This window comes from Theropithecus gelada, chromosome 15, assembly GCF_003255815.1.
Source record: "Theropithecus gelada isolate Dixy chromosome 15, Tgel_1.0, whole genome shotgun sequence".
Taxonomy (NCBI): Eukaryota; Metazoa; Chordata; class Mammalia; order Primates; family Cercopithecidae; genus Theropithecus; species Theropithecus gelada.
The window spans coordinates 19,495,266-19,516,099 of NC_037683.1; the positions used below are offsets into that span (position 1 = coordinate 19,495,266).

At 40.7% G+C, this 20,834-nt stretch overlaps 1 protein-coding gene across 5 annotated transcripts in view; it reads left to right on the plus strand.

Moving 5' to 3' along the window:
• The window catches only part of STOM (stomatin), a 31,817-nt gene extending 10,983 nt beyond the window's left edge, over nucleotides 1-20,834 (plus strand). For 2 of the 5 annotated variants that reach the window (XM_025358743.1, XM_025358741.1), the window contains 6 exons: nucleotides 2,935-3,038; nucleotides 4,433-4,505; nucleotides 5,791-5,873; nucleotides 10,035-10,238; nucleotides 11,187-11,321; nucleotides 18,514-20,834. In XM_025358743.1, coding sequence (XP_025214528.1) covers nucleotides 3,027-3,038; nucleotides 4,433-4,505; nucleotides 5,791-5,873; nucleotides 10,035-10,238; nucleotides 11,187-11,321; nucleotides 18,514-18,720 — 714 coding nt within the window. In that variant the 5' untranslated portion in view covers nucleotides 2,935-3,026 and the 3' untranslated portion in view covers nucleotides 18,721-20,834. The remainder of the gene's footprint in view (nucleotides 1-2,934; nucleotides 3,039-4,432; nucleotides 4,506-5,790; nucleotides 5,874-10,034; nucleotides 10,239-11,186; nucleotides 11,322-18,513) is intronic. The other 3 variants (XM_025358744.1, XM_025358745.1, XM_025358746.1) reach the window with 3 other exon arrangements.

The window sequence follows — 20,834 nt, forward strand, 5'->3', positions numbered from 1 at the left end:
AAAATAGGAACACAAAGTATGGGGTGATGGGAGTTCCCAGGATGATGGTGAAAGCAATTGCAGAATGATAGCCGTGCACACCAGATGAGGGAAGTCCACACAAGGCCCTGAGAGAGAATTCTTTCAGAAGATACAATTGATAGTATACCTGACCCCTTTGAGAGGAAATTTAGGCAATTGATTTAAGGTTGGATCAATAAGTACATTGAAAACTGAACAAAGGGAAAAAATAAGACAGTAACTCCAGAAAAAACAAAAATGGTACAGGAAGAGAAAACTAGTGATACCTCACTACTTGGCTTAGCTTTGAATTGCATTTATAAATTCATAATATAAAATCTCATATTGATCTAAATGAAGTTATGATGTAATTATATTGGAAAGATCGGTATAAGTATGTGGTGGGGGTAAGAAGAAGGAAAGAGAACTAAATCCTTTTCTGTAGTAGAAAGTTAATAATCCTCAAAACTGAAAAAGCAAGAAGTAACAAAACAAGCATTTCCTTCCTTCCTTCCTTCCTTCCTTCCTTCCTTCCTTCCTTCCTTCCTTCCTTCCTTCCTTCCTTCCTTCCTTCCTTCCTCCCTCCCTCCCCTCCCCTCCCCTCCCTTTCCTCGTTTTGTTGCCCAGGCTGGGGTGCATCACAGCTCACTGCAGCCACGAACTCCCAGACTCAAACAATCCCCCTATTTCAGTCTCCTCAGTAGCTGGGACTACAGGTGTGTGCCACCACACCAAGCTAATTTTTTTTTTTAAGTTTCAAGTAGAGATGGGAGTCTCACTAGGTTGCCCATAATGGTCTCAAACTCCTGAGCTCAAGCAATCCTCCCATCTCGGCCTCCCAAAGTGCTGGGATTACAGGTGTGAGCCACCATGCCTGGCAGAAGCATATTATTATTATTATTATTTTCTAAAGTAGAGAAAGAATCTCCCTATGTTGCCCAGGCTAGTCTTAAACTCCTGGGCTCAAGGGATCCTCCCTCCTCAGCCTTCCGAAGTACTGGGATTACAGGTGTGAGCCACTGCACCCGGCCGCAAAGCATATTATTTAGAGACATGGAGGTAGATATCAAAATGGTCAAAGTAGCAAATGTTTTTGAGGAGGAGGAAATTGGAAGAGGTGAGCATGGGAATGCCCTTTTTTGTACTAATCTTATAGAATGGTTTGATTTTTTAAACTTTACGCAAGTGTAACTTCAAAAACACAAATGCATAGCCACGAAGGCCAAAAAAGAAGGTGAAAGAGAAATAGCTACAGGGGAGAAAAATAGGTTACACAATTTATTTATTTATTTATTTTAAAAAATATCATTTAAGGCCGGGCACAGTGGCTTATGCCTGTAATCCCAGCACTTTGGAAGGCCATGGTGGGCAGATCATTTGATGTCAGGAGTTCGAGACCAGCGTGGCCAATGTGGTGAAACCCCGTCTCTACTAAATACAAAAAGTAGCTGGGCGTGGTGGCGGGTGGCTGTAATCCCAGCTACTCAGGAGACTGAGACAGGAGAATCGCATGAACCCGGGAGGTGGAGGTTGCAGTGAGGTGAGATTGTGCTACTGCACTCTGGGCAACAGAGCGAGACTGTCTCAAAAATAAATGAATAAATAAATAATTTAAAAATATGGTGTGTACACAAGGAAAGTTTTCAAAGAATATACCAAAATACCTCTGAATTTAAAGTAATTTTTCCCTCCTTTGTTATACTCTGAATTTCTTGCAACATTACCTTTGTAATGAGACGGAAAAGCTGTTTTATGTTACAGGAACAGGAAGCAATTAGAAATGTGAGAGGAAAACTATGTACAAAGATGTTCACTACAACACTGTTTATAGCACCAAGAAATCAACCTGTGCAATCAGGAAGTGTGCAATAAATGATGCTGCATAAACCTAAGGAAATATTTTACAGCTGTAATTTTTAAAAAGAGGCTCTAAACAACTTTATACTCATACCATATGGTTTTCACCTTTAATCATATTGTACTCCTAGCTAAAATGCTCTAATGCCTTTTCCCTCTTTCCCTTTTCTTTTCTTTTCTTCTTTGCTTTGCTTTGCTTGTCTTTGCTTTCTCTCTTTCATTCTTTCTCTTTCTTCTTTTCTTTTTTCTTCTTTTTTGACAGACTCTTCCTCTGTTGCCCAGGCTGGAATGCAGTGGTGCAATCTCGGCTCACTGCAACCTCCACCTCCTGGGTTCATGCAATTCTCTGGCCTCAGCCTTCCCAGTAGCTGGGATTACAGGCACTCGCCACAACGCCTAGCTAATTTTTGTATTTTTAGTAGAGATGGGGTTTTGTCGTGTTGATCAGGCTGGTCTCAAACTCTTGACCTCAAGTGATCCACCCCTCTCGGCCTCCCAAAGTGCTGGAATTACAGGCGTGAGCCACCTCGCCCAGCCTCCACTTTCTTTTCATTGATATTTTCTTACCATTACATCCTGCAAGAAACTCTCTGACAGCCACCATCACCTCCCCACCCCATTCCATTCTCACCTCCATCCTAACTGCATGAGTTAACTCATTATGTGTCTTCAAAATATTCTGAACAGATACTCTATATCTGTACTTACCACCTAATATTATAATTATGTGTTTGTCTGACTTTCCCACTAAACTTTAACCCTGAAAGCTGGGATTGGGTCTTACTTATTGTTATCACTTCAGTACAAAGCAGAGGGCCTAATAAATAGTAGATGCTTAATAAATGTTTGCTGAATAAAGTAGTGAGTAATGTGGAAATATACTTGTGTTATGGCATTACATAGATAAAGGAAAGTAGTACCTACACTTAAGGGCTATATGAGGATTAGAGGGGAAATTCATGTAAAACAGCTGGTGTAATGCCAAGCACATCGGTGTTCAGCAAATGGTAAGGATGAAGATGGTGGTGATTATGCTAGTAACAGTTGTAAGAGTTGTACATTTTTTGTTTTCAACAGACAGCCCCAGTAAGGGCCTTGGACCTTGCGGATGGATTTTGGTGGCATTCTCATTCTTATTCACAGTTATAACTTTCCCAATCTCAATCTGGATGTGCATAAAGGTAAAGAACATTTCCTTCACTTCTGGGAAGGGGTCAACTCCTACCTCCATAAGCCTATTCGTGTGTGCCTGTGTGTGTGTGTGAGAAAGAGACAGACTGTCTCTCTCTTATAATTCTTACTTCTTCATCCTTCTTTTGGAAAATTTCTTCTACTCACCTATTACGATGGAAACTTAAAACTTGTTTCAGCCATTTCCCTTCCACGTGGGCTAAAGTAAGGATCACCATCAAAAATTTCCTGGGGCCAGGGATGTGAGATGGTTCTGAGAGAACAAGTTCTTCAGAGTTAGGATGATGAGGTTTGACTGCTGGCTTTACTGTTGATTGTATGACCCTTGCTGTTTCCTCACCTGTAAAATGGGAGAAAGTAACAGTACCTACTTCATAGGACTGTTGCAAGGATTAAATGAATTAGTGTGTCTAAATGTATTTATCACAATGCCTGGCACGTCATAAATACCCTCAGTGCTGGTTATTTTTTTCTACAAAGTTGTTAATACTTTGATATTATGACTATCATTTACATATTTCTAAGAAGATAAAATATGTTCCAAGCATTTTCAGATCAATTTATTCTTAAGGGAATCAGAAGAAAAACTGTGAAGACTTCAGCTTTTTATTTTCTGAATTAACAGTGCATGAGTAATTTTTTTTTTTTTTTTTTTTGAGCCAGAGTCTCGCTCTGTCGCCCAGGCTGGAGTACAGTGGCGCGATCGCGGCTCACTGCAACCTCTGCCTCCCGGGTTCAAGTGATTCTCCTGCCTCAGCCTCCTGTGTAGCTGGGATTATTATTATTTTTTTTTCTTTTTTTTGAGACGGAGTCACCCTGTTGCCCAGGCTGGAGTGCAGTGGTGCAATCTCAGCTCACTGCAACCACCACCTTCCAGGTTCAAGTGATTCTCCTGCCTCAGCCTCCCGAGTAGCTGGGATTGCAGGTGCCCGCCACCATACCCAGATAATTTTTGTATTTTTAGTAGAAATGGGGTTTCACCATGTTGGCCAGGCTGGTCTTGAACTCCTAACCTCTGTGATCTGCCCATCTGGGTTTCCCAGAATGCTGAGATTACAGGCGTGAGCCACCGTACCTGGCCTGCATGAGTAACTGAATAACAATGTTAACAGCTGAGGAGTGAGGTTATGGATTTGTTTCTGTATACTATCCTGTCCTTCCTAAATTTATACAGTGAATATCTATTGCTTTTGTAATCAGTAAGAATATAATAAATATGCTTTGAGAAGATAAACAGTGAACATATGATTTATAGATATGATCTGGATCTAAAGAAAAAAGATGAGGCATCTGATCTGTTTAGAGCACAAATATATATTTAAGAAGCATGCATGTAAATATTTGTACTCTTCATGTTAAATTATCATTCATGTTTTTATTCTAGATTATAAAAGAATATGAAAGAGCCATCATCTTTAGATTGGGTCGCATTTTACAAGGAGGAGCCAAAGGACCTGGTCAGTACTGGGATTCTAGATTGTTGATCTGAAACCTGAGGTTCTTTTTTTTTATTTTTATTTTTATTTAGTTGTTTTTTTAAAGACAGGGTATCATTCTGTCACCCAGGCTGGAGTGCAGTGGCATGCTTATGTCTCACTGCAGCCTTGAACTCCTGACCTCAAGCCATCTTCCCACCCCAGCCTCCCAAAGCTCTAGGATTACAGACGTGAGCCACCGTGCCCAGCCTAAAATTTTTTTATTGATGTGATTTCCCTTATGAGGGCCTCTTCTACTCTGTCTTAGAAAATAGTTCATGCAGCAGAAGTTGTATAACAATAGCAGTGGCTCTAGCCAATCTTTTGTTACCCTTTCCTTCCTACCCTTCCCCTCCCCTTCCCATTTGAGCTGGTAAGATTACCACTTAGGCCAAGAATAGTACAGCTATACAAATTTGAGCATTAGAATCTCTACCAAAGAAAGACTTTCAGTCATTTATTTGGCAAACTTCAATTAAGCTCCTACTGTGTTCCAGGCTCTGAGAATTCAAGGGAAACTAAAACACAGTCCCTACCCTCAACGATCTCCCTATTTAGTGGTAGGGACCAACAAGGAAACAGATAGCTACAATCCTATGTGGTAAGTATTATGATCAGCTACTCACAGAGAGCTGTGAGAAAAGAGAAGACCCGAGAAGTGTTACTGATCCAAACTAGTAGTAGGCTGAGGCAAGTCTTTCTGAAAGTTACATCTTGACTGAGTCTTGAGGTCTGAAAGGCGTTAACCAACAGGAGGTGTTTGCAATGGAAATAGCAACATACACAAAGCAACAAAGAGGAGAGTTTTGCAGAGCAAGTAGATCGGCCAGCAAGAGGGCAGGGTGTGAAGAGAGGGGAAGTGGCTGAAGAGGGGAACAAAGGCGAGTTATGCAGGACCATGTGTGGGGCAGGGTTTGTATTTTAGGGGGGATTGCTCTGCTTGCAGCTTAGGAAATATATTATAGGAGAGAAACTACAAAAAATAGAAGGATGGCCTGGGAAATGATTGCATTGGTCCCGGTGGGGCGGTGGGGGGAAGAGTGATAGCAACAGTGGATTAAGGAAATTAACTCCACAGATTTTAGTGGGGACAGTCAAATATGGGAAGTAAGCAAGAGGAATCAATGTTATCGTACCTGGCTTCTGGCTCATTCACGAAGATGAACTGATGACTTTTCTGTTCATTAGGTTGATCTTCTTAAAAATGAATGGAGAAGTGAACTGATTAGGTTGCTGTGTCTGTATAATGTGTGTATCTTTGTTGCAGGTTTGTTTTTTATTCTGCCATGTACTGACAGCTTCATCAAAGTGGACATGAGAACTATTTCATTTGATATTCCTCCTCAGGAGGTAAGGTTTTCTTTGAATAACTGAGATATCACATGTGAAAGTGCTTTTTTTTTTTTTTTTTTTGAGACGGAGTCTCTCTCTGTCGCCCAGGCTGGAGTGCCGTGGCCGGATCTCAGCTCACTGCAAGCTCTGCCTCCCGGGTTCATGCCATTCTCCTGCCTCAGCCTCCCGAGTAGATCACCGCACCTGGCTAATAATTTTTTGTATTTTTAGTAGAGACGGGGTTTCACCGTGTTAGCCAGGGTGGTCTCGATCTCCTGACCTTGTGATCCGCCCGTCTCGGCCTCCCAAAGTGCTGGGATTACAGGCTTGAGCCACCGCGCCTGGCGTGAAAGTGCTTTACAATGAGGGACAGCATAGTTAGAACATAAGCTTTATTCATTTTAAATTTTTTTTTTTTAAATTGAGATAGAGTCTTGTTCTGTTGCCCAGGCTGGAGTGCAGTAGTGTGATCTTGGCTCACTGCAACCTCCGCCGCCTGGGTTCAAGTGACTCTCATGCCTCAGCCTCCCAAGTAACAGACTATAGACATGCACCACCACGCCCAGCTACTTTTTTTCTATTTTTAGTAGAGACGGGGTTTTGCCATGTTGGCCAGGCTGATCTCAAACTCCTGACCTCAGGTGATCTGCCCTGGTTTCCTAAAGTGCTGGGATTACAGGCATGAGCCACCGTGCCTGGCTAGAGAATAGGCTTTAGATCTTGACTGCCTTCAGCATTTCTAGCTCAGTGACCTTAAGCAAGTCCTTTAACTTATCTGTGCTTCAGTTTCCTCATCCAGAAAATAGAGATTGTAATAGTAAGAACTACTGTATAGGGTGGTTCTGAGAAGTGCTTAGAGCAATGACTGATAAATAGTAAGTGCTGTATAAGTTCTTACTGTTAGTATTACAGTTGGCCCTTTGCATGCATAGGTTTTGCATACAGGGATTCAGCCAACCACAGACTGAAAAGATTAGGAAAAAAACTCCATAAAGATCCAAAAAGCAAAATTTGAATTTATCATACAACAAGTATGGCACTGAATCCACATGAATGAAGTGATGTGTAGGTATTGTGTTAGATAATATAAGTAATCTACAGATGATTTAAAGTATACAGGAAAATGTACATAGATTATATGGTTGGCTCCATGAATCAAAAATATTTGGGGAAAAAAGCAATAGACAATGATACAATAATACAAATTTTAAAAAACAGTATAGTATAGCAACTATTTACATAGTATTTATATTGTGTTAAGTATTATAAGTACTTTAGAAAGGATTTAATGTATAAAGGAGGATGTGCATAAATTGTATGCGAATATTGTGCCACTGTATATAAGTGACTTGAACATCTTGGATTTTGGTATCCTCTGGGAGTCCTAGAATCAATCTCCCACAGATACCGAGGGATGATTGTTAGAAAATATAGTGTAATGCTAATGAAAGTATAATAATATCATCATTGTTATTACTATCACCATTTTTATTACCACGTTTCTCTTCTATGGGTTTCTGATAGAAAACCCTATTTAGTATAATATTTTTTTCTTCTTAAGGTTTTATTCTAGATAAATTGGTTAGAAACCAAAGAATTAGAAGCTGCTTGTTGGGCATTTTAGATAAAACATAATATTTTATACTAGTGATTATTTTGTGCCTTTTCAAACTACTTCACAAATGTTATCATAGATGAAACTCACGGCAGAATCCCTAGAAAGTATATAGTTGCAGTGAAACAAAGGAATTCCTCTAAATTACAGTGGCAGAGCCAAGACTAAAATTGAGCTCTTCGGATTCCCTGTATAGTGCTGCTTTTTCCACAGCTCCATGCTAAATGCATTGTACAGAGCTCCCTTATAGCCCCTGAAAAAGTGATGGCCATCCTGGCAACCATGTCCTTAGGAGGCATAATAACCGTTGCATACAGAAAACCTAAAAACATGAAGTGGGAAGGACAGAAGAATGCTGTCAGGGTTTCCTGGCCAAAGGCCAGATACTCAGCATGGTGATGGAGCCTGGCCATGTTGCCTTCTCATGTCACAAATACCAGAAACCAGCCTAGGAACTTCCTTGTTGGTACTGATCCAAGAAGTGGGTGAGGTCAGACTTTATAATCCACCCAAAGTTAATGATGCCAGAAGTGATTTTGCCCACATTTTACTCATAAGAACAAGACTTAGAGTATCACCGTATTCTCTGTATGTTTTCCCATCGTCTAGGGAAGATCGAGTCTCAGAAGGAGCCGCTTTCAGGGTAGCTGGGCATTCTGGCATTTTCCACTGTAAACGTTACAGACATCTGGCAGAGTTGCTGTTTAAGCTTCTGCTTTCCAGTGGCTCTTTCCTCTTCTGCAAGCTGCTGAATGCAAAGCAGATTAGAACTTGGCAAGCAATCCTTTTTCTGATTCCCCTGTGAAGTTTCTGTGAAGGGAGATAAACCCTTGCCGATGATAAACAGGAGGCAGAGAAGCTGTAGCTTTAGAAAGAAGCTGTGGCAAAGTCAAAGTGGCAAGAATTTGGAATTGACACATTTTCCCATCATGTCATGGGAAATAATTAGTTTTCATACAAGATGGTAATACACTGTACATTTATTTATAAATCCTCTACTTCTCTTCCATGTTAGAAGTATTTTGAGATTACTAAAAAAGGATCACTGCTTTGATGTCTGGCAGGGCTAAACAGCCATCTAACAACATTGTTGTTATTACCTTCCATTTACATAGCTGCTTACTCTTTCAAAAGGGCTTCATTCACAAGTATGTTCTTATTTCATCTTCACAGAAATTTGAGTAGAATTAGGCAGGATTATTAGTGCCATCTCACAAATGAGGAATCTGTAGGTCAAATCTGTTAAAAGCCTTGCTAGAGGCCATCCAGGGACCTGAAGGCAGAGCTGGAACTACAGTTCAGGTCTCCTAACTCTCACTCCTTTGTTCCTCATCATTCACTGTTCTCAGGACCACATTTCAGTTCAGTTCATCTCTCATCTATTGACTACCCGCTATGTTTCAAACACTCTGTCAGTGCTAGAGTTACCAAGAATTGCCCTTAAGAAATTCATACTCAGAGAAGCAGAAATGTGAATAAATAATGTTACTACAGTAAGGTGCAGTGGAAGTGCAAGGGAAGAGTGCTTAACTCTGCCAAGTAAGTCAAGAAAGTTTCACAGAGAGAAGGACATTTAAATGATCAGTAGAAAGGTGCCAGCCTGATGTTGTCCGTGAGAGAGGCTGGAATTCCCAGGCTGGAGCACTCTTCCTGCCTCAGCCTCCTGAGTAGCTGGAACTACAGGTGTATGCCATCATGCCCAGCTGGCTTATTTATTGTCTAAATTAACTTATTACAGTTAATCAAGTTAAGGTTTTATTCAGTAAAGTTACCACCATTATCCAAGATGAAATAATAAGACAGCTTTTACGTGCCAGGAACTTTTCTGAGCACTTGAATGTATTTAGCACACTAATTCTAGCAACAATGCAAAGTAGGTACTATAATTAATCTCTACTTTACAAATAAGATAACTGAGTCTCAGTAAGTTTAAGTGATTGATGTAACTGTTTTCCTGGAGCCTCTTACTCAGATAACTTTTTAGCTTAAAACAAAATTAGGTCGTGTTTAGCATTTTTATGTAGCATGCTGTAAAATATGTTTTTGTGCTGACCTTGCCCTTTAAAAACATTCCTCTTGCACTTTTTGTTCGGGTAATATTTTGCAACTTGTAGTTTATCAAACCTTGACTCTCTAGTGCCTCTCTCTTAAATGTTTTTCCACTCCACCCAACACCCCAGAAAAATTGTATTCCTTTCTTCAAGATTCAATTCCGTATCACCCCTGCCACGCACAGCTGCCCCTAAAAGCTTCCTTTGATTCCCTAACCTCCTTCAAAGTAGGAACCAAGTTTTTTCCTACCTTAATCCCTGGTACCTAGTACAGTGCCTGCTGTTGAGTGATATCTCAATATTATTTGTATGATTGAATGAATTAATGGACTTGAATAAATACATTTATTTTATTAAATTTTGAAAGATATAATTAACTTTCTGATGTCTTACTAAAGAAAATCAGCTAGTATTATAAGATATTCTGTAGAATAACATTCCTTACAGTTATGTTAAAAAAAAAAAAAAAAAACAACCATTGACAGATGTAAAATTGCTTCCTTCATCTTGTAGATCCTCACTAAGGATTCAGTGACAATTAGCGTGGATGGTGTGGTCTATTACCGCGTTCAGAATGCAACCCTGGCTGTAGCAAATATCACCAATGCTGACTCAGCCACCCGTCTTTTGGCACAAACTACTCTGAGGAATGTTCTGGGCACCAAGAACCTTTCTCAGATCCTCTCTGACAGAGAAGAAATCGCACACAACATGCAGGTGGGGAGTGCGTCGATGCTGTTACCTCCCAAAAGTTGAAAAATGAAGCAAAGGGTCAATGGTTTTTTGAGAACCTTTTATTAATTCAAATTGTGGGGAGTCTGTGGCCTTTTATTTTCCTTCATCGTAAAATTTTTCAAATTTGGTGGGAGGGGAGATTTTTCACATTAGCGGTTCATGAGTTAATAACACTCATGCGTACAGTTTTTAAAAATTTTCTTCAGTGTGTATTTTTTTCCAGAATCAATAATAACCTTTTTGTTTAGAACAGAAGCTATTCTACAAGATAGTGTAGGTATTCCTAAAGCTTTATTCTGTGTGTGAGTCCCATGAATGATAACTGTTGTGCTTTCCAGTCTTTCTTGAGTTACAGATACTCAGTTAAGCATAGCTTGTTCAGAAAAGACAGAGTGCTGTAAGTCTGGATTCTTGTTATTTGTATATACTTCGTTGTGGGTAAAATCTATGATCGTATTTGATATCCACAACAACCTATGAAATAGATGTGTGGTTTCATTCACGTGACATTCTAAAGGGAGGAAGTTGAAGCACAAAGGAGTAATATGGCTTACACAGAGTCACATTAGCTCAGGAGTTGGCAAACTGTAGCCTACAGGCTGTAGTTTTTGTAAGTAAAGTTTGACTGGAGTATAGCCACAGCCATTTAGTTATATATTATCCGTGGCTGCTTTTGACTACAACAGCTGGGTTAAATAGTTGAGACAGAGACTACAAATAAAACAATCACTATATGGCCCTTTTAGAAGAAGCTTGCTAACCCCTACATTAGCTTGCAAGCAACAGAATCAGGATCAGTGAGCTAGCCCCTGCATCACCATTCTTTCCACTACTCTCCCCAGCACCTTATCTCCTCCGAATCCCAGTGAATACAGCCTCTGTCGGCATCTGGGCTGAGCAGATTTAGCTTGTCTTCTCTCTTCCTAACAGTCTACTCTGGATGATGCCACTGATGCCTGGGGAATAAAGGTGGAGCGTGTGGAAATCAAGGATGTGAAACTACCTGTGCAGCTCCAGAGAGCTATGGCTGCAGAAGCAGAAGCGTCCCGTGAGGCCCGCGCCAAGGTAACATTTTCTTAAAACTTGTTTGTCTTACTGAGTTTTCTCTTTTATTAATAATTATAAAAAAGTGAAACATGTTTGTTGTAAAAGATTGAAATAATCTTGAAGTGGTAAAGTTAGTAGAAGTGAAAGCCCTCCCTGTAACTTCAAATCATATTCCCCCAGAGGTCACCACTCTTAACAGTTGAGTGTATTTGGATTTTATTTGACCAGGTTTTTGGATTACTGGCTTGTTTGTTTTACAAAAGTAGGGTTATACTGCACATGTTGTTCTGTGCTCTGCTTTTTTCATTTAATATCAATATCTATGGGCATATCAGTACATATAGACTTACCTCATTCTTTTATGACTGTGTGTACCATACTTTATTCTCCCAATTCATCATTAAGGATAAATTAACAATTCCAGCTTCGGAGCAAGTGGGTCATCATTCCATCCATACCACCCATCTCTTACTTATTTTTGGCTTCTTTTTTGTTCTTTTTCTTTTCTCTGGATCTTTTTCCCTTTTACTGTTTCCTATTCCTCATTCTCTCTTTTCCTCTTGTTTATATTCTCTCTCTTTGACACCTGCCTTTTTTCTTCCTTCTTTTCATCATCATCTGCCAATGTCTTAGCCCTGCATGGGTGGCATGGCCCCTCTGGCAGGCACTGAGGAAATATTTGTTAATCTAACCTAGAAAAGAGTATCTTTAAAGATGATAATGTGTAAAAGTTCAGGGATATCTCACCAAACCCAAGGGTAGGAAGTAGGGGCAAGTCTCACCAAAACAGGAACCAGAAGGCAGTTCAGGGAACTAGTCATTCCCTTTCCTGTGCTACGTGTCACTGTAGATAGCTTGTGGTGGAGAATGTCTAGCTCCCAGGTTTACGTGTCTGCCAGGTGAACACTAAAGAACACAGACCAGCCCTAATTCCACATTCACGGAAGAGAGATTCTTTTTGGTCCAACTTTGGTCAAAGTGCAAAGATAGCATAATAATATGGTTCCACAGCCCTATGCCTGTGAATGGGTTGAAGAAGAGAAGCAGTTTTCATCGGAGGAGTTGCTGTGGACTTGACAAATCTCCCAAGACACAAGGAGCAAACCAATTTGTTATTGTTAGAAAATAGTAGTAGCTGGTGGTAACTGGCTGACCACAGAACCCTGTTCTTTTGTTAGGGTGCCCTTTAAGCCACAAACTGGTCACTATGATTTCTTAGCCAGCATCAAATAGGATAGTAGCTCATTTGGCATGTGACTTCAGAATTTTCTATTAACCAGAATGTTTAGGTTTGCCTAATAGGATCATTGTTGCTTTGTGATGATAACCTGACAGTACTGCAGAACCCTCAAGTGCCTTCTTTCAAAACCATTACATTTAGAAGATTAAATTATGTTTACGATGTTATTAAATGTGCCCTATCATCTAATTGTTTTGAAAATTAGGAATTGCTTTTAACTAGAATATGTTATTAGCCAAAAGCCTCATTTCCAAACCAGATTGAATAGTAGAATGTACCATACATATGCTATATAGAATGTCAGAGCCCAAAGGATCCTCAGAGATTATCTTCCATAGGTGGCAAATACCTAGCCCAGATGCTACCACTCCATCCTGCTATTGCCATGCTAGTAATTAACCATGGCACTGTTTTCCACTGAGCTTAGACTTGGCCTCAGAACCCTTCTACAGCACTCCAGGTAACAACCCTCAACTGCTTAGAGTTAGCTCTAAAAAACAAAACTTGAGGCCGAGCTCACATCTATAATCCCAGCACTTTGGGAGGCTGAGGTGGGTAGATCACCTGAGGTGAGGAGTTCAAGACCAGCCTGGCCAACGTGGTGAAACCCCGTCTTTACTAAAAATACAAAAAGTAGCCTGGCGTGGTGGCAGGCACCTGTAATCCCAGCTACTTGGGAGGCTGAGACAGGAGAATTGCTTGAACCCTGGGGGTGGAGGTTGCAGTGAGCTGAGATTGTGCCACTGCACTTTAGCCTGGGTGATAGAGCAAGACTCCTCAAAAAAATTAAATTAAATTAAAAATTAAATAGTAAAGACGTTAAAAAAAAATGAAACTTGTTTGCCATTCCACTATTCAAAGGAAAAATTGAAGCCCAGAAAAGTTAAGTGACATCTGCAAGGTCACACAGTTGATTAGTGGCAGTGGAAATTAGAATTCCCCTCTGCTCCTCACTGCCTCCTCTAGGACTGACTTCCCAGGATGGGCTATGAGCCTTTTCCGTAGCATTCTTAAGAGTTTGGAAAGAAAGTTTCTATCTTCCCTTTATAACAGTAAGAAAAGAGAGAAGAAACCGCTTAGAATTGTGAATTGCCATACTCCCATTTGGACGGGGCTGTAGGGTTAGTCTAGAAGCAGGCTCATGAACCCGGGTAGCGACTGCCTTGGAGTTCACACATAGAATCACAATGAGCCTAGCCCTTCTGTAAAACACAGTAACCCTGCAACAACCATAGGCTTATTGTCTTGAAATTCTCATGGAAAATAGGGCGGTCACAGTTTCTTCAACAAATAAATTGCACAGGAAAGGTGAGATAGAGTGGAAGAAACTAAAGATTAAGAGACTTTACAGAAAAATTCCTTAGGTTCATTAGCCATCTGGGAAATGCAAATTCACATTATAAGCAGAGGTCACACTAGACAGCTATCAGAATGGCCTGAAAAGAACGGAAAAGAACCCAGTGTGGGTGAGAGAGGAACTTGAACTCTCATATTCTGCTGGTGGCAGTGTAACTTAATACAACCACTTTGGAAAACAGTCTGGCAACGTCTGTTCAAACTGAACATTTGTGTACGCTATGAGCCAGCAGCTCCAACTCCTAATTATAAATCTAACAGAAATGCACTCATATGTTTACCAAGGCATGTACTAGAATGTTCACACCAGCACATTGAGCCAAACTATAGAATATCCAAATGTCCATTCCTAGCTGAATGGATGAAGTCTGGTTTATTCACACGTAGGCATACTACGTAGCAAAGAGAATGAATGTAAGTGCTCACACATATAATTTGAGTGAAAGAAACCAGTCACAGAAGAAGACAGATTCTCCCATGTGTTTCTCTGTATGTTAGGTTTGGTTTTTAAAGTGTTTAGACCAGCTTTTAGTGGCTTGAAATGTAATCTCTTTTGTGTTTGCATCATCTTTTGTTTCCTTTTCATAACTCTCAGAAAAACACCTGGCACATGCTTTTGGGCTCATGTTTCTGGGTGTAGAAGTCTATCAATTGAGAGGGTGGAGTGCAGAAATACAGATCACCTTTCTCTGCCCTTTCCTCTGCCCAGACCACCTGGTCTACAGAAGGGACAGGTAGCACCAATTTCACATACATGAAAATGCCAGACTTTAAAATGATATTCTGTAAATATAAAATGTTGATTGCTATGAGATTACTACACATTGGACAAAAACTGTGCACACCCACAAATAGCTTGCTTTGCTCTCTAAGATCCTATCAACAGAGTGTACTTGGCCTGTATTTAGACAAAGCCGGTGGTGTTGTTTACATCTTTGGCAGCTTGCTCAGTGTGGCTTTTCTATGAACAAAATGTATGCCCAGCCCGTTGGGTCTGGCTTCTCAGCCAAGCAATTATGTATTGATTGGTGGTGGGAAATGAGGTATCTTTCCAGCTGGTCCATGTCCAAAGAAAAAAGTGCCTAATTGGACATCTGAGATGATATGGAAAAAATCAGAGCCTACTGCTGTCATAGCAGGGGATTTCTGATGTATTCTCTCTAGTGCCTACCTTGGAATACAGTTCTGTGGTTTTCTTTGAGCAGAGCTGACCCTTGTTCCTGCAGGACGTGATGGGTGGCTTTGATAAATTAGGTTTTTACCCTATAAACTAGATGCTTTCTCTCAGTGAGTACCGTATTCTGTATCCTATCTCCATTAATGGCACTAACCTATGCAACCAAAACCTAGAAACCTGGGTCTCAGCCTCTGTCCCCCTTTCCTCCGCCTACCTAGTTTCCAAATTCCATTGATTCGCCCTCCTTCAGGGAGGCAGAATAGCTCCCCAAACCATTTCATTCTGTGTCCCCACCACCTGTGAATCACACCACCCACTCTAAAGCAGTTCCACTAGCAGCTTTCACTGCCTTCTCTTCTAACCTCAGACATCCATCAGAGAGTTTTTTCTTTTTTTTTTTTTTTTTTTCTTGAGACGGACTCTCGCTCTGTTGTCCGGGCTGGAGTGCAGTGGCCGGATCTCAGCTCACTGCAAGCTCCGCCTCCCGGGTTCACGCCATTCTCCTGCCTCAGCCTCCCGAGTAGCTGGGACTACAGGCGCCCGCCACCTCGCCCGGCTAGTTTTTTGTATTTTTAGTAGAGACGGGGTTTCACCGTGTTAGCCAGGATGGTCTCGATCTCCTGACCTCGTGATCCACCCGTCTCGGCCTCCCAAAGTGCTGGGATTACAGGCTTGAGCCACCGCGCCCGGCCAGTTTTTTCAAACTAGATCTGATGGAGGTTATTATCTGCTTAAAATCGTTCTGCAGTTTCCCATTGCCCACAGAATGAAGACGAAACACCCTGGCCCGTCACTGCACTTCAGAACCCGGCCCCATTTATCCCTCACCTTTCCCCTCTTCCTGCCATAGCATTCAGCCATTGACAGTTTTCTGGAATATACCATTTTTATACCGCTTTACCATTTCATGTGTTCTGCCTAAAATATTCTTCCTCATCTTTTTCTAATCAGCAAACATTTTATCATTTAATATTCAACTTCTATAACCTCACCACGTCACCCTCTGGAAAAGCTTCTTTCTTCTGTGTGCTAGCACTGTGCCTTGTACATACATCTGTCAGCATTTATCACACCGGAATGAAATGATCTACTTCCATGTCTGCCTTCCCCACCTGACCAGGAGCTGAAGAAGGCTAGGGATTCCACTCTATCCCTAGCTTCTCCTACACAGGGCTTAAGGCCCCCAAATTTTGCTGTGTAAGTGAATGAAATTTCTCTGGGCATAAGACCATTGCCTCCAATTCTGATATTCGTGGAGTATTATGGACCACTAATTTTTCAAGATTCAAGTGAGGATAATAACCTGGAGAAGCTGTACTTTAAATCTGGATAATTATGGTATCTTAATACCTTTCCTTCTCCTAGGATTATGAATTAAAGTAACTACTTTGAATCTTTTGTGCATTAAAGCACAGTTGGACCCGAAAGTCAGGTCTTGCCATTCCTCTGTAATAACCCCCTTTATTCCTTTAACACTTTACATACTTTCTCTGTCTTTCTCACAAGTGGTCCTCTGAGGTACATGTTAGTCTGCTTTAAGAATGGGAAACTGAGGTTCAGGATGTTCAGTAACCTCTCTGAGGACATTCGGCTGGTAAATGTTAGATTTGGGATTTGAACTCAAGTCCATTTGACTCCAGAGCTCCTGTTCTCTCCACTGCTCGAGTGATCTTCAAACTTTTTTGCCTGTGAAACCCCTTATAGAATTTAGAAAAACTATAAAGCCCATCAAACGTTTTTAATTGGCATGTAAAAATTTTCATCTTGAATTTATGTACTTGCCAAGAATATAATTCATGGCATGTTGTAAATATTGACATTTTAAAATAAAACTGTTAACATCATTCTTTTAAATGTTCCCAATGAGAAATAATAATGATGTAGTTATCCATTAAAAATAGGTAAGTAAACTCTTAACGGTCAGGAGCTTTTTATTGTTTTTTTTTTTTCTTCTTCTTCTTAAACCTAAGTTTGTTATTGCACCTTCACTTCCCCCAGTTCTTTTCCTAATGTATATTTTGTCATGAATTATTTTATTAACCTACTGCAACACATTTAGTCCATAAATTAGACTTAATTTTTAAAAATTTCCTGTAACTAAAAACAAGGTTCTACAAACATTTCAGAATTTCTCCTAAATAAGAAGTCAATTTTTTTTTTTTTTTTGAGACAGAATCTCATTCTGTCACCCAAGCTGGGGTGCAGTGGCATGATCTTGGCTCACAGCAACCTCCCGGGTTCAAGCAATTCTCCTGTCTCAGCCTCTCAGGTAGCTGGATTTACAGATGCTTGCCCCAATGCCTGGCTAATTTTTGTACTTTTAGTGGAGACGGGGTTTTGCCATGTTGGCCAGGCTGGTCTCGAACTCCTGACCTCAAGTGATCTGCCCACCTTGGCCTCCCAAAGTTTTGGGATTACAGGTGTGAGCCACTGCACCCAGTACAAGAAGTTGATGTTTACTAGAAATGCTTGTCTTCATAAGACGAATGAGAATTAAATCGTACATGTATAGATGGCTGTTGTTTAATGCTAGAATGAGACAGGATTCGGCATCAGTTTTATTCCTATTTTTCATTTTTATAGCTATAAGGACTTTGAAACCTTATTTACATAAATAAGTAGATGGAAATGGAAGTTTTGTTCAAAGTAGTATCATACAGTTCTTAGCACTCCCTTTGAATTTATGTGCTAAAAAAATCACATCACAGTCTTTCATCAAAAAATATTTATAACGACCTGTCAGCTTTCAGTTTAGTAAGGTACTCATCAGAGAATTGGAAATCCTCCTGACTTGCAAAAGGATTTGCATGCAGTCATTAAACTTGCTTTCTCAATCCTGCTCAGTATTTTGAATTATCCCTTTGTTACCTTGGAAAATGGGAGAAAGGCTGTAGTAAAAGAGTACGTCTTGGCTGGGCGTGGTGGCTCATGCTTGTAATCCTAGCACTTTGGGAGTCCGAGGCAGGCGGATCACTAGGTCAGGAGATCGAGACCATCCTGACCAACACGGTGAAACCCCGTCTCTACTAAAAATACAAAAAATTAGCCGGGCGAGGTGGCGGGCGCCTGTAGTCCCAGCTACTTGGGAGGCTGAGGCAGGAGAATGGTGTGAACCCGGCAGTCGGAGCTTGCAGTGAGCCAAGATTTTGCCACTGCACTCCAGCCTGGGCGACAGAGTGGGACTCCGTCCCAAAAAATAAATAAATAAAAATAAAAAAAGAGAATGTCTTGATCCAGGCACTACTCAGGCAAGTCAGTTTTAGAAAAAGAAGCGTATGGAAACTGAGTATGTAGAAACTGATTTCCTTAAAACTCTTCTGGCGTACACCCTGGAAAGTTTTGTGGACCACCTGAGGTATACGTACCCCAGGTTAAAGAGTGCTGCGTGTCACCATGTGGTTTTCTCCAGTTCAACCTCTCCTTTCACCTCTCCATAGGTTATTGCAGCCGAAGGAGAAATGAATGCATCCAGGGCTCTGAAAGAAGCCTCCATGGTCATCACTGAATCTCCTGCAGCCCTTCAGCTCCGGTACCTGCAGACACTGACCACCATTGCTGCTGAGAAAAACTCAACAATTGTCTTCCCTCTGCCCATAGATATGCTGCAAGGAATCATAGGGGCAAAACACGGCCATCTAGGCTAGCATAGAAATGAGCGCTACCCTTCGAAGGATGAAGTGGGGGACCAAATGAGCCTTTAACTCATAAAAAGAGGGTAGGGCTTTTCCTTTTCCATATGTCAACTATGGTGTTCCCAGAATGCATAGCAGTTATAAAAATAGGTGAAAGAATTGTTAGCTTGTAAATACTGAGAAATTGGTGATTATAGAAGGTAATCTGTTAGTCTTAAAATAGTAAGTTTGTATGTTTAGATTATTATGTAGTAGGTTAGATCCCTCTTGTTTTGACTTCCACTGACTCATTCTGAACCCCCTAAGCGCCCAGGCCAGAGGCAACCTGGGCTGTAACTGCCACCTGACACTGCTGACTGGATAAATGCTTTGTAGAAAGGGATGACCTTACACCACAGCCAGCTTCTCTAGGTCAAACGTGCCTTACTCCGGAGCCGGAGAGTCTTTTTTTTTGAGATGAAGTTTCACTCTTGTTGCACAGGCTGGTGTGCAATAGCATGATCTCAGCTCACTGCAACCTCCACCTCCCAGGTTCAGGAGATTCTCCTGCCTCAGCCTCTCCAGTAGCTGGGATTACAGGCTCATGCCACCACGCCCAGCTAATTTTTGTATTTTTTTTTTTTTTTTTTAGTAGAGATGGGGTTTCACCATGTTGATCAGACTAGTCACGAACTCCTAACCTCGGGTGATCCACCCACCTCTGCCTCTCAAAGTGCTAGGATTACAGGCATGAGCTACCGCGCCTGGCGCAGAGTCTTAATTAAGAAAATTCGCCTAATGTTCATTTATTTTCTAAATCCAGACCATGTTTCAGAATAATCCTTATCTGAGAGTAGCCATTTCTTGCCTATACTTGTCAGAACCAGCAATAGTCAAGACTAATGAAAAAGATTACTCTAACCCTTCAAAGACTTTTAAATTCACTGCTATTGTGGTCATTTAAAAAATACATCCATGTTTTAACTTCTTTGAGCCTTCTTTGTGAGTAAATGATTCCTCTGTGTTCTGCCTTTCAAACTAGCTAAATATTTGTCACAAAAGTGCTTTTTTCTCACTGTTGCCTATTTTCATATATCAGGTTTTAAATAGTTTTAATTTTGTAATAAAATTTTCTCTACGTTCTATATGCAATTGTTATATATCCATTTGAATAGCTTAAGGACTAAAATACTTTTTTAAGAGATAACTTCAGGAAACCATTATATTTTACTATCTGCATGCTGTTAACTGTGGGACACTGTGAAATATCTTGATTACAAACCCATTCATTACATAGTATAAGGAATTCACAATGTATTGACTATATAATGTCTAATTATCTTGGGCAGATACTGTCAAACTTTACGATATCTATATAGACGTAGATCTTTTTAAACTTACCTAGTCATTCTTCTGTCATGTATATTGATGCTGAAAGAGGAACTGGTCAGCTTCTCTGGATAGCAATTTCTTAGTCTATAATATTAGGAGACATCTTCTGTTTTGCAAATGTCTATGAATCTGAGCAACCTGGCATTCTATTTACTGGCAAGAAAGCTGGCAGGTGACATTTGTAACATTTCCTCTTTGAGACTCTGAGTTCACCTAGAGAAGTCTAAGAATAACAGCTTTCTTTCCCAGCACGAGCCTTTATAGCTATCCTTAGCTGAACCACTGTGTCCATCCAGCCAGTGGATGTCCCTTCCTCTGTACCCCAATTTCAAGCTTATTTTAGGAAGCCTTGAACTACCATGTATCCTGGCTCCTAGCTGAGTTTATTAGAGGTATGGAGCAGTGCAACTTAAACTCAAGTTGCACTTATATATTGAATTTTAAAATGATGGTTTTATCCGTTGTGTGAGGTGGCTTACCCTTGAGGACCAGAAGGCTCCATATCCTGGCTGAAAAATCTCTTCTGCAACTTAAGAGTAACAGTGCTTTTGGATCCTTGAGTTCTCCTGTCTCCAGATAGCAAATGACCTTGACTTTTCTGCCTTGTGAATTCATAGTCCAATAGGTTGAAGTTAAATCACTTGGGAGGGACGCATAGCAGGAGCTCTAGGAACACAGTGCCAGTGCAGGAGTTTTTCCAGGTGGCCTCCCTTTCCAACAATGTACATAATAAAGTGTATGCACTTTCACTAATA